Source organism: Festucalex cinctus, chromosome 4 (assembly GCF_051991245.1).
Source record: "Festucalex cinctus isolate MCC-2025b chromosome 4, RoL_Fcin_1.0, whole genome shotgun sequence".
NCBI lineage: Eukaryota > Metazoa > Chordata > Actinopteri > Syngnathiformes > Syngnathidae > Festucalex > Festucalex cinctus.
The window spans coordinates 11,919,532-11,931,607 of NC_135414.1; the positions used below are offsets into that span (position 1 = coordinate 11,919,532).

Below are 12,076 nucleotides of genomic sequence, written 5' to 3' on the forward strand. Positions count from 1 at the left end.
TAACATGGTCATTGAGAAAACATAAGGATGCCTTACTATACACGGTCATTTTGAAAAAAAAAATAAAGCCATGGTTTTGTTTTTTAGCACCTGACTCGGGGAATTTGTGACGGTCAATTGTCATTGCTGCACTGCTAATCAATCTGTAGTAACCGCTCAAACGTGGAAACATGATGCACACTTTTGAGCTTTATAGCAAAGGCATTATGTAATGTGTTTTAAAAAAAAATAAAAACATAATTACAGTATATATATATATATATATATATATACACATACACATTTACATATATGTATAATGAAAGGGTTGAAAAGAACCACAGGTGATTGTCAACCATGAATGACATTTCTTTATTAGCAAAAGGAGGAACGAGGCTCTACAGTCCTCGTGGGGTTTTGAAACTCATGCCAACAACAGGCTGAGTCACTTGAAGCTTGGAGATGTTCCCAAAGTCCTGCAGGAAGAAGACGCAACACATGAATATCACATCACTTCCAAATCAATTTAAGACTTGACTTACAAGCAGCTTGAGCATATCTTTGGTCTCAGGGTCCACCTCGATGATCTCCTGGTCCAGGGCCGAGATCTGGAGGAGGATAAGCACGTCATCGGTTATGCTACTCGAGCTGACAATACTTTGGAGTGACGGAAGATTCAAAGTGGGACCTCGGGCACGTAGTTGTCCCTCCTCTCCCTCTCCTCCTCCTGCAGCTTGATGGAGATGCCCCTCACTGGACCACGCTGGATGCGCTTCATCAAGTGTGTCACGTACCTGCAACACAAAACAAACTCGTTGGTTTTGCACAAAGTTCTTCCCTGTGCAGCAGACCCCAAACTCACCCAGCGATTTTGTTGCGAAGAGGTTTGCTGGGGATGATGGCAATCTCCTCGCACAATCTCTTGTTGGTGTGGAAGTCATTGCCCAGACGAGTGTAGTACTTCTCGATGATGACCCTGGCGGCCTTCTTGACAGTCTTGGTCCTGACTCGTCCCTGATGACACCCCAATTATAAACAAACCCTCGTCTCTATGACTGGCAAGCGCATTCACAAGCGCACATGGAACCTCGATTATGGCAAATTCCTTCACCCAATGCTAAATATCAGCCACTTTACTAACATAGCTCTACTGCACTAAATTCGTTGTTTGCGCGAACCACTGTTGACATTTGGACTGAGAGGAATTAGTAGCGACGAAGCTGATTCCCTACGAGTCGGTTCAATTCGTAATTTATCCATCCATGACTGTCTGCGGTAAACCCAAAATGACTATAAGAAGAAATTATTGATGTCGTTGGTGTGATGAACGACGCTTTTCACTGTTGAGTAAGTTCGCAGAATAGGATGATTGAGATGGATTGTTAGACTGTCAGCTACCAGTGTAGAAGATACCCACCATGTTGATTCCGGCCGGTAAAAGAGAACGTACTCAACTTTGAACCGGAAGTTTATAGTGCACAACAGTCAGCAATCACACGATATGCTGAAGAACACTGCCCCCTTGCGGTCAGAAGTCATAATCGCGGCAAACGTCTCACGGGTAATTTTTGAATTGCTTGACTCGGTATTTAAAAATCAAGAATTTAAATGTTTTATTCGCTTGGCATAGATTAATGTGTCGTATAATAAATTCAAGTAATTACTTAATAGGTAGGACTAGATAAGTTTTCAACTTCTTCCTACTCCCTTTGAACATGTAAACTGTGATTGATTGTATACGTTTTTCTTTTCTGCTACTTGTTTAATAGACAGATAACACAAATGCGTCATTTTAGTTTTTATGTTTTAAAATGTATATTTTCACACCAAATGTATCCATCATAGCCGCTAAACGATTTCATAATTTATATGTATTGCTTTAACCATTTTTTTGGGCTGTACTCAGTTTGCAAAAGACATGGCTTCCTATTACCTTTTAGAAAGTGTTTTCAAAACAAATCTAAATCAATAATAAATGATCACAAAAACAAGTGATGTTGTTAATCAAATTTGTTCCACTTACACCATTGTTAATGCCTTTCTCTTATCCGAAAACATCAAGCACTTCCTCCAGCTAGAGGGTGAAAGGGCCATTTTTTTTTTTTTTTTTTGTTGGATCACATTGAATAATTAATTTACTTAAATATTAATTTAAATGGTCATTCCTTTAAGGCAGTGATTCCCAATGCCCTGCAGTGTGGGAAATTGATCAGAAAATTATCCATCTGTCAACAATTTATACTGAAAGAACAAATAAATCATATTCTATTATATGGTGGAAAGTATATACTTAACAAGGGTTGGAAGCAGTAATCTGCTTTCAGTAATGTTTAGAGAAACAAAAGTGTATTAATTCTGAAGCAATTTAAAATAAAGTTGTACTAATACAAACCAAAACAAGAACAAAAGGTGGAGAAATCTTTTATTTTACATAAAAAAGGGTGCAAACTGGACTTCCCTTTAGGCGTGGAGGGAATAAAAAGTGATTTTTCATGTAGGACAAATCATAACATGAATCAAAAGGAGGGGACCAGGCAACTCAATTTAAAAAAAAAAAGAAAAGAAAGAAAAAAAAATAAGGACCTTAATTTTTTTTTTCAAGCAAATTAAAAATTGGAGAACAATAAAAATGGGAAACTTGGGTCCTTCACTCTTGAAGCCCTTGACTAACTCAAAGTACATTTTTGAAGTGACATTCATATTTCAACACAATAATACATACTTATTTACAGTTTGAAGAATTCTCTTAATCATAGCTCTGGGAGAAAATAATTGTGTTGAGGGGAAAATAAACTCTTGAAGCTGTACAACTAGATTTTCCACGGTTTGAAAGGCGGAGAGGAAACAAATTATCAAATACAGCTTTTTTATGGAATCCCAACAGAAAGAACCAAGACTACAATTGTGAAGTCTGTACAATTTACAATTCTCAAATAAGCATCACAACATTGCAGTAAATGTCACCCTCTGCTTCAAAGAAAAATACAGTAAGTCCAAGACAAATCTACAGTACAGCAACGAGGAAAAGTGCCAGAGAACCCAAAAAGTATGGAGCCATTCTTACCACTTGAACCGTCCTTAGCTTTGTTACGCATCTTTTTGACACCGCAGCTCAGAATATCACACACACAACCTGAAGTCCAACGCAACAAAACCCATGGTGAGCTCTAGAATCGGTTGGAAAGTAAATGGAATACCTTTTTTTTTTTTTTTTTTATCTCCCCATGTTCATAAAGATGACTGGAAGCCGTAACGTCTCACAGAGCCGACAATAGATGCGTTCCCTGGGAGGCAGAGCACTCCCTGGATAAGCCATGCGCATAGTAACCAGACATGGCACTGCAGGAGGCCCACAGATGCAAAGGAAAGAAAAGGCTGTCAGGTTCACAGCACACAAGAGGCAGGAGCAAGGAAAGCTCACTTCTGAAGACGTGACAACACTTTTCCTGGCTCGCTTCCAACACTTCCCGGTAACTGAATTCAGCCACCATACGTCGTGATTTCTTTTTTTGTTTAGAATAATGGTGGCCACATTTTCATATCAAGGACATGAGTTGGAATGAGATGGTAAAACGACAAATGAACAAAAACATTCCACTTTCCTGGCACAGGTCAAAGGCATGGACTTGTAGTAGTCTCAGGAATGGCACTAAGGGAATTCAGGGAAGACATGAAACCAAACAAAACGTGAAAGGCTATTTAGTTCGGACAACCACTTCAGCACCGGGAACACTTTCAACTTTTTCAGCCCGCCGCCACTTGTGGCATTATTGGGGTCCGAGGTTTATTTAAAAAAAAAAAAAAAAAAGGGGGGGGGGGAAGAAAAAAAAGGGGGTTTCCAGCTGAACATCTGACGATGACCTGCCCCCAATCTGACCAACATCACCCGTCCAGCACAGTCAACAGACACCATCATTTTCCAAATGGAAGGAATACTCGTCATCCAAATAGCCCATTTTCCCACTATTACCATCAGAAAAGGTCCCGTAGATGCTCATATTCAAGTACTTTCAATAACACAACCTAAGCCTCACGCCAGTGGTGAAGGCGAAAAACTAACTCGAACGCTATACAGTGTAAATACACGCAACGATAGTTAGCGACATCTACGACATTGTATTCAAAAAGATGCGGGCGGAGGTCCACTTCACCTCCAGTGAGAGTGGATTCATGCGGAGGTGAAGACGGGCGAGACATGGCACACAAAAAAACGAGGGTTGACGAAGCCTGGCACGCGACGCAGAGGATGAAAGATCCGACGACAGAAGAACACGGGGTCAACAAATGTAGTAGTGCAGTCATGGTCTCAAGCTTTTTTCTTCCACACGTTGCTACCCTTTCCTTACTCATAAAGCCATGGCTATTTGGATTGAACAAACAATTGCATTTTAAAATGTTCACATTAGCAAGACACAAAATAAAAAAATAAAAACTGTGTTAGGAGGATAGGCAAGGTGACGTACTGAGGATATTGTTTCAAGGCAGCCCTCCGTTAAATGATACGGATACGAGAACATCTCTCTCCAACAGTCGCCATCGTCGAACGTTGCTTTGCAGTGCGGGGGCGGGGCATCAGGCTGGAATCCATCAGTCACTCACAGTTCACAACTTTGGGCTTTTTTTTTCTCTTTTTTTTTTTTTTTAAAACACTTAACCGCTCAAACTGCTGCCAGCCTAACAACCTTCAGATCAGTGAGGTGCTTGTTTGGGGTTAAGGCAGAGAACAGTAGTGTTGAGAAGCTCCAAAGCAACGACTGGAGCAGTGTCCATTTCTTAACACCAAATTAGTTTTGGTCTCACCTTTGAACCTTCCCATGCACAGAACAAATTTGATAAATGCTCCAAAGTCATTTACTTTTCGGTTCATACATTCAGCGTGTATGTGGGGGGGAAATTCGTAAGAAAACTGGTGGCAACCAAGAGATAAATATCATAAATAGTTTCTTCATCCAGCCCAACTCCAAGTGTTCACAAAACAGGACGAGAGTCTGGAGGGTTGTAGTGTGTCGAGAGGGATCATTTGACCTCGGAGCCGGAGCGCAGATTCTCCGACGAGAGTGCGCGTTTGTGTGTGTTCTCCTGCGCTCTCTGGTCCCCACGGCGCACCTTTTTGGAGGCAGAAAGTGCAGGAGCTAATGCAAAGCGCTTTCGGCTCTTGGCTCCTCGTGTGTCATGCTTTACATTCAGTCCCACGTCAGGAATACCCCAAAAGGCAGTTTTCATCAAAAACAGTCTGCGACGGGGAAATGAAAATACGATTGAGCCAGTCAAACAATCAATCAAAAACCACAGGAGGAGGGGGGGGGGGGGGGGCGGCAAAAGGAGAAAAATGCATCTTGAACAAAATGATGCTTTGCAAAAGTTCCAACAAAATGTTAGCCCGCACATCCTGGATGGAGAAAAAAAAATAAAAAATCCCAGCAAATGACCAAAGCGTCAATAAAACAAAAACATTTCACAGGTCCTTTCACAAAACGCTTCCATCAAGAGCGCTCTCCTTTTCCTGCGCTTGTCTTCTGAACAGAACCTCACTGATTTCTGTCAGCACACTCAAGCAAGCCAGAAGGTTTCAGGCTGCTCATCATTTGTGTCGCGTGGTGTTCTTCTTCCGTTTCCGTTTGAAGAAGCAGCAGCACCTGTGGACACAGACACACATTCAACTGGCAATTAAGACGGAGCGCTTACATTGGCACAACAGATGGACAAAACTTAAAACTCTTCATTCAGGGGTTGGGCAAGAACCTTCCAATCTTACTTCCCAATTTTAGTATAGTTTGGCTTCTAAATTTGTGTTAACAGTCGAGCCCTTTTCTGTTCCAACTGGACTCTTGGCCAGTACGCAAGGCAAGGTCCGATTATTATTATTTTTTTTTTTTGTCCATAAAGTGCGAGGGAAAGAATGTGGAGGAGTGCACACAAAGAGCCAAGACAGGATGAGCCAGTGGTTCCATAAATACACACAAAGACAACAAAACTGTAAATTAGGACATGACTGGGTCCTCGTATTATAATCAAGTAACAAAAGGTTTAACTCCTTTCATCTGGAGTCAAGCCTTACAAACGGGACCACATCTTCTGACGCTTTCAAAGTTGCCTCTCGTTGCTTTGATACGATATAGGCCACGTCAAGGTGATCTCATGAGTTTGTGTAAGATTCTAAACCCAACCAGTGGGTTGCGCCCAGCCTAGGCTGAACCACTCCCTGTCCATGAGCCTGAGGTAGACGAGCAGAGAGGGACTCACCACAGGTTGAGCATTTTCACGCAGCTACAGAAGAGAGAACACAAAGAGTGGAAAGACAAAAGAAAGATAGATTAATACAGCAAGAACATGATGATGAGGACAGAGTGCGTGCAACACACACACATGCACACGGACAAGCACAATGGGGAGGTTTGAGGGAGAAACTGTACGAGGAACTAGACCAGTTGCTAGTTCTGGATTGGTTGTAGACTATCAGGAAGTTGATGTTATTGTAATGTATTCAGAATCCACAGGATTTGTGTGATACTTCAATGTTTGAATGAAGTGCATCACTAAACAATGGAACGAATGAGAAGACAAAAAGTTCCTCTTCGTGTCAATTTCAAAATCTTGTCACTTTGTCTTGCTGCCATGATGTCACGCTGATTATGTCAGTGAAGCTGCCATCGCCATCTCACCTATACACCCTGTGGTGAAAACACTTCAGCAGGGAACTCCAGACTTCCCAGGACAGCCCAAAGACATAGAGCGCACTCACACTAGGGCCATTGTACCGTGCCCAAGCACGCTTGCTGCTAAAGTCTGGATTCTATAACGCAATTGATCCGCGCCCGAGTACGGTTCGGATCCTCAATTTGGCACGATTGGGAGAGGTGGACCAGGAAACGGTTGGTTGGCTGCACATGCGCACAGCCAGGGCGTGTAGTCGCCGTGCGAAACGTAACCATGACGTCATGTTTGTACGTGTGACGAATATAACAAACGACCAGAACTGTTGATCATACAACAACCAGAGTGTCTCTAGCAAAGAGATGGTAGCAGCAAAGGGCTCACGTTGGTCTGATGATGAAGTGCAACCGTGTTGTCGAGTTCGCTCTCCATCGAGCTGCTGAGCTGTCTAAACAACAGTCCCTCTAATGATGACGTATTCTTATTGCGTGAATCAACGTGGTGGCGTATATTTTGGAGGCAAATGGGCCCGGACACGGTTTGGTTAGAGTAATGTTAGTGCGGGGTGTAGGTGGGGGCTCTGGGGGGGGGGGTAATCTGGCTTGAGTACGGTACGGAAGAAATGGCCCTAGTGTGAGTGCGCCTATAGTCTCTCTCCTGTAAATTCTGGGTCATTCCCGGGGCTTCCTGTCAGTAGGTCATGCCCGAAACACCTCACCAGGGAGGGGTCCAGGAGGCATCCAAATCAGATGCCCCGTCACCTTAACTGGCAATTCTCTCAACGTGGAGGTTTGACTCTGAGTCCCTCCCGGATGATCGAGCTTCTCTCCCCATCTCGAAGGGAGAGCCCAGACCCCCTGCAGAGGAAACTCATTTTGGCAGCTCTTTTTCTTTCGGTTACGACCCAGAGTTCATGGCCATAAGTGAAGGTAGGAACGTAATCGACGGGTAAATTGAGAGTTTTGCCTTTTGGCACAACGCCTTCCTCATCACAACAGACGGATACAGAGGCCACATCACAGCAGACACTTCGCCGATCTGCCTGTCGATCTCAAACTCCCCAACTCAGAGCCCCATGGTCTCAAATTTAGATGTGTTGATTTTCATCTCAATCGCTTCATACTTGGCTGTGAACAGTTCCAGTAAGAGTTAGATATCACATCTTAAAGAAGCAAAACAGCACATCATAATCTACGAAAAGCAGTGATGCAAAACTGAGGCCACCAAACCGGACTCCCTCAACACCTCAGCTGCGCCCAGAATAAAGGTTATGAATCGAACAGGTAACAAAAGGCTTCCTCAGCGGACTCCGATCCTGAGCCCCATCAACAGGCCTGGTTCGGCATCCGGGGAAGGGAAAACGTGGACCAATGTTTTTTAAATCATCATAAAGCCAGGTCTAACATTTTAAATCTAAACTGAGATATTGCATCTGCATCAATTCAGTTTCTACAATCAAGTCTTCTATACATGATGAAAACCTGAAATGGTTCCTGAAAATGCTTGTGGATCATCCAGTGATGACATAATCCTCTCTTTAGCGCCCTTTCCAACCTTACCAAGCACCTGCACTCCCCCACCATTGTAAATTTTGGTGGAATGCCAAGGTATGTGCGTAATGTTAAAAATGGGCCTATTATTGACCATGAAGTCTGATTCACTGCATCATATAAGGAAACAGCCAATAAAGCAACAGTGGAAAGTACTGATACTGCAATACTGTGTGGGATGTATGGATGAGAGTCGCCAGTAAAAGACAGTCAAGAAGAAAATCAAAAGGCTTGTAATTATGTGTAGTACTAGTAATTATTGATTGCATCTACAATACAAATGATGGAAATGATGATAAACCCTTAGGTGTAGAGCTGTTTAATTTGATACAGAAAGCCATGGAAATTTCTGGCAATTTATTATTTCAGGATTGATGGGGTGGTGATCAGAAACTCAATTGGTACCAAATGGCAGCCCGGAGGTTGGGGACCACTGTTCAAAGGCATATTGCAAATCATTTGTTATTCATATTAGGGCACAGATTAACTTCTAAAATATGGTGTTGCGTTGTGTAGATGTTGTTACCTTCTAAAATATGGTGTTGCGTTGTGTAGATGTTGTTGACAATGTTTAGAAATTAGGCATGGGCCGATTCTGACGTTATGACATCCGTGAGCACAAATAGTATTGAAAATACACCTCTGAAATGCTAATCATTGAAATATTTGTGGAAATAAAAACAGCATTTCTTTCCATTGAACGCAAGTTTAAATGTTTTTAGGACAATGCACATTAATCAGTGCCTCTTTGTCTTGCTCACTCCACCTCTTCCTCCGTGTGTAACTGCTCACCCCTCCCCTCTGTGTGCTGAGGAGAATAACACCAATGGAGGATGGCTCGTCATTTGACAAAAAAATACAAACAGGTGCAAATGTATGTGATTTATAAGAAGGAAATGAATCACCTTTTCTTGAATCTTTGATGTCCAGTCCGGAATGATTGAGACCCCAATGTAATATGTAATTTCTAGGGGTGTTAAAAAAAAAAAAAAATCGATTCGGCGATATATCGCGATACTACATCGCGCGATTCTCGAATCGATTCAATTAAAAAAAAAATCCTTTTTTTTTTTTTTTTTTTTTTTTTAAGAGCTCAGAATTGTTCATTCGGTAGTCTTACCGATTCAACGTCTTATCATCATTGCCTTTTTTTTTTTTTTTTTTTTTTTTGTGTGTGAGAATCGATTTTTAAACTTCCATTTTTAATGGCAAAATATTCAACAAAACGTCTGACTTTGGGTTAGGATTCACACCTTGAGCATGGAAGAATGTTATATGAACGGAACATTAAGCCTTAATATTTTATTTGAATGCTGTTCAAACATGAAACAGATTACAAACTGCATAAGACTGAAATTTCAGATAAATAAATAATACATTTTCATATAAATCTTACACTCTACAAGCTTACTGATTAGTATTTTCTAAATTTGAATGAAAAAAAATCGCAACAATCGACTTATAAATTCGTATCGGGATTAATCGGTATCGAATCGAATCGTGACCTGTGAATCGTGATACGAATCGAATCGTCAGGTACTAGGCAATTCACACCCCTAGTAATTTCCTTAAATGGAGGTCAGCCAATTTATTTATTTTTTTAGCTTGATAGATTTCATTTTGGTATTTTGTGCACCAGTGCTACAAGAAAATGCGTACTAAGGCTAAAATGTACATTTCAGTCTTCACCTGACTACTGTCTTGTGCCTTTATAAAGTAGAAAAGTCAAAGATGCGCAGCCCACACAGTCAAACAAGATACAAGCGAGATGAAGGGTGTCACAATTCACACAGCATGGCAAAGGGGAGCAGGAGCGAAGCAAAAAGAGGTGGAGAGGAAGAGCAGGAAAGAGAGGAGGCAACATCAGGACGTGGAAGAGCAGAAGAGGTGCGGCGGCATGACACATACTTGGCCTCGTCCACAACTTCCACCTCCGCATGGGCGGTGATCGGCGCATTGGAATGAGCCGCGAGTGGATCGTCAGCATTCAGCTCCCCGTTGGTTGAACTGACCACCTGTGGCACATACACACGCATCTTCACATCACGTGCGTCTGCGCGTACTCCCGACCGCACAGCAACTACGAGTTAACATGTTTGCCAGCGTCGGTGATTTGAGCGGGTGAGCAAAATGCAACATTGTGACCGCACTACTTTCACTGTATGGACGCGCGTCAGTCCCACAGTGGCAAAGAGCAAGCCGCACATCAATAACACAGACACACTACATTAATGGGCTGGAATGAGATAACTGAAAGTTTCACTGATTCACAAGTGGTTCTAAATCATGACAGTCTTTAATATTGCTGACTCACATCTTAAGAAAACTCAAAATATTCCATCTGAAAATATTAGAATATTTCCTCAGACCAAGTTTATAAAAAAAAAAAAAAAAAAATATATATATATATATCACAATTTGTAATTATCTGAGACAGTCCTGTATTACAAAAGCTTTTTTTTTTTTTAAACTGATTACTGTTTATTAACAAGTTATTGGTCAGAAATCTGTGAACAATTATTGGCATGCTGAAATCAGAGGATTTGAACAATTTTAAATTAAAAAATGGCTCCAAACAATTACTCAATTATTAAAATAGTCGTTGATTAATTTGATAATACATTACTTATCAATTAATTGATTCATTTGACAGCTGTAATTTGCATTTCTGATGTTTAAAAAAAAAAAAAAAAAAAACAAAAAAAAAAAAATCCCGTAAGTGTAGGCCTAATGAATTTTGAATTAAACTAGTCACCTTTTAGAGGACTATTTCAATTAATAAACTTTTTTTTTTTTTTTTTTTAACCGACGTGCTAAATCAAAGACTTTTGTTTTTAATCTTTTTTTTGTGATGGATCAAAAATATTCATTCATGGTTTGTTTTTAATCATTTTCTTTTTTTATGATGGATCAAAATATTCATACATGGTTTTTTTTTTTTAAATAATTTTCTTTTTTTTTGTAATGATCAAAATATAAATTTTTCCAAAAATTATTTGTCTTAGTTTTTAATAGTTGTTTATCAAGTTATTGTTATTATTATTATTATTATTTTTGTTATTATTATTATTATTATTATTATTATATAGAAAATTTGTCGAGTGTAAGATGCATTACCTAAATAAATACATGTAAAATGAACTCTCAAAACTCATGTATTGTATTAAGTGAAAAGAGGTAAACGACGTTTCAGTAATTCTTTTTAAAGCATTTTCGTTTTGTTTGATTGGTTCTGTTTTTAATTAATCATTTTAAATAACTATACGAACCTTGGCTCAAGTTAGCCTTATGATCATTCAGAAGCTTCAAAATTACCTTGCTCAGTAGATGCTAGGTTTTGGTAATAGTGGTATTTGCTTACATGGGAAAAATAAATAAAAATAAAAATGCTTACAAGATTGCAAAAGTTCACCCTCCTGCCACTCATTCGATTTGTGCTTCCCTGGCACCATTGTGTGAACTGGTTTGCTTTAAAGATACAAAATCTCCCATTTGAATTCATTTCAGGTTTAGTCACATCATGTGTGTTGAATTCCTGTATTTCTTGCATATATGCCACCAATATTTATGTGCAAACTGAACCGCATGGCAAACAAACCTGGTCTGGCTAGTTAATCAGCAATCAAACTCTGTGCCTGTTTTGCAAACCTTTCGGTAAGTCAGGGCCTTAGTATTTGAAATTTAGCAGACTATGTCGTAAATAACCAAAATAAAACAAAAAGTAAAAAAAAAATGCAGTCAAGCATTACTCTTCTCTAGCACTCTACTGCTTGTTATTTGGCTTGTTGTTAAGAAAAGAATGGTTGAAAGAGAATAATATTCTCTAGGCTCCACAAAATAATTGTCCCTTCAACTTTCTGCTTCCGGCATGGCAAGTTTCCTAGCTTTTAGAT

At 40.2% G+C, this 12,076-nt stretch overlaps 2 protein-coding genes across 7 annotated transcripts in view; both read right to left on the reverse strand.

The window, feature by feature from the left end:
* Nucleotides 1–327: 327 nt before the first annotated feature.
* Nucleotides 328–1,480, reverse strand: rps17 (ribosomal protein S17). The gene is made up of 5 exons (XM_077518172.1): nt 1,397–1,480; nt 842–993; nt 668–773; nt 522–587; nt 328–455 (listed from the first exon to the last, which is right to left on the reverse strand). The coding sequence occupies exons 1-5, from the start codon at nt 1,397–1,399 to the stop codon at nt 378–380; spliced, it is 405 nt and encodes a 134-aa protein (XP_077374298.1). The 5' UTR covers nt 1,400–1,480; the 3' UTR covers nt 328–377.
* A 904-nt stretch (nt 1,481–2,384) lies between these two features.
* Nucleotides 2,385–12,076, reverse strand: part of csnk1g1 (casein kinase 1, gamma 1) — a 35,059-nt gene continuing 25,367 nt past the window's right edge. For 3 of the 6 annotated variants that reach the window (XM_077518918.1, XM_077518922.1, XM_077518919.1), the window contains 3 exons: nt 10,092–10,198; nt 6,223–6,246; nt 2,385–5,615 (listed from right to left, as the gene is read on the reverse strand). In XM_077518918.1, coding sequence (XP_077375044.1) covers nt 5,561–5,615; nt 6,223–6,246; nt 10,092–10,198 — 186 coding nt within the window. In that variant the 3' untranslated portion in view covers nt 2,385–5,560. The remainder of the gene's footprint in view (nt 5,616–6,222; nt 6,247–10,091; nt 10,199–12,076) is intronic. The other 3 variants (XM_077518923.1, XM_077518920.1, XM_077518921.1) reach the window with 1 other exon arrangement.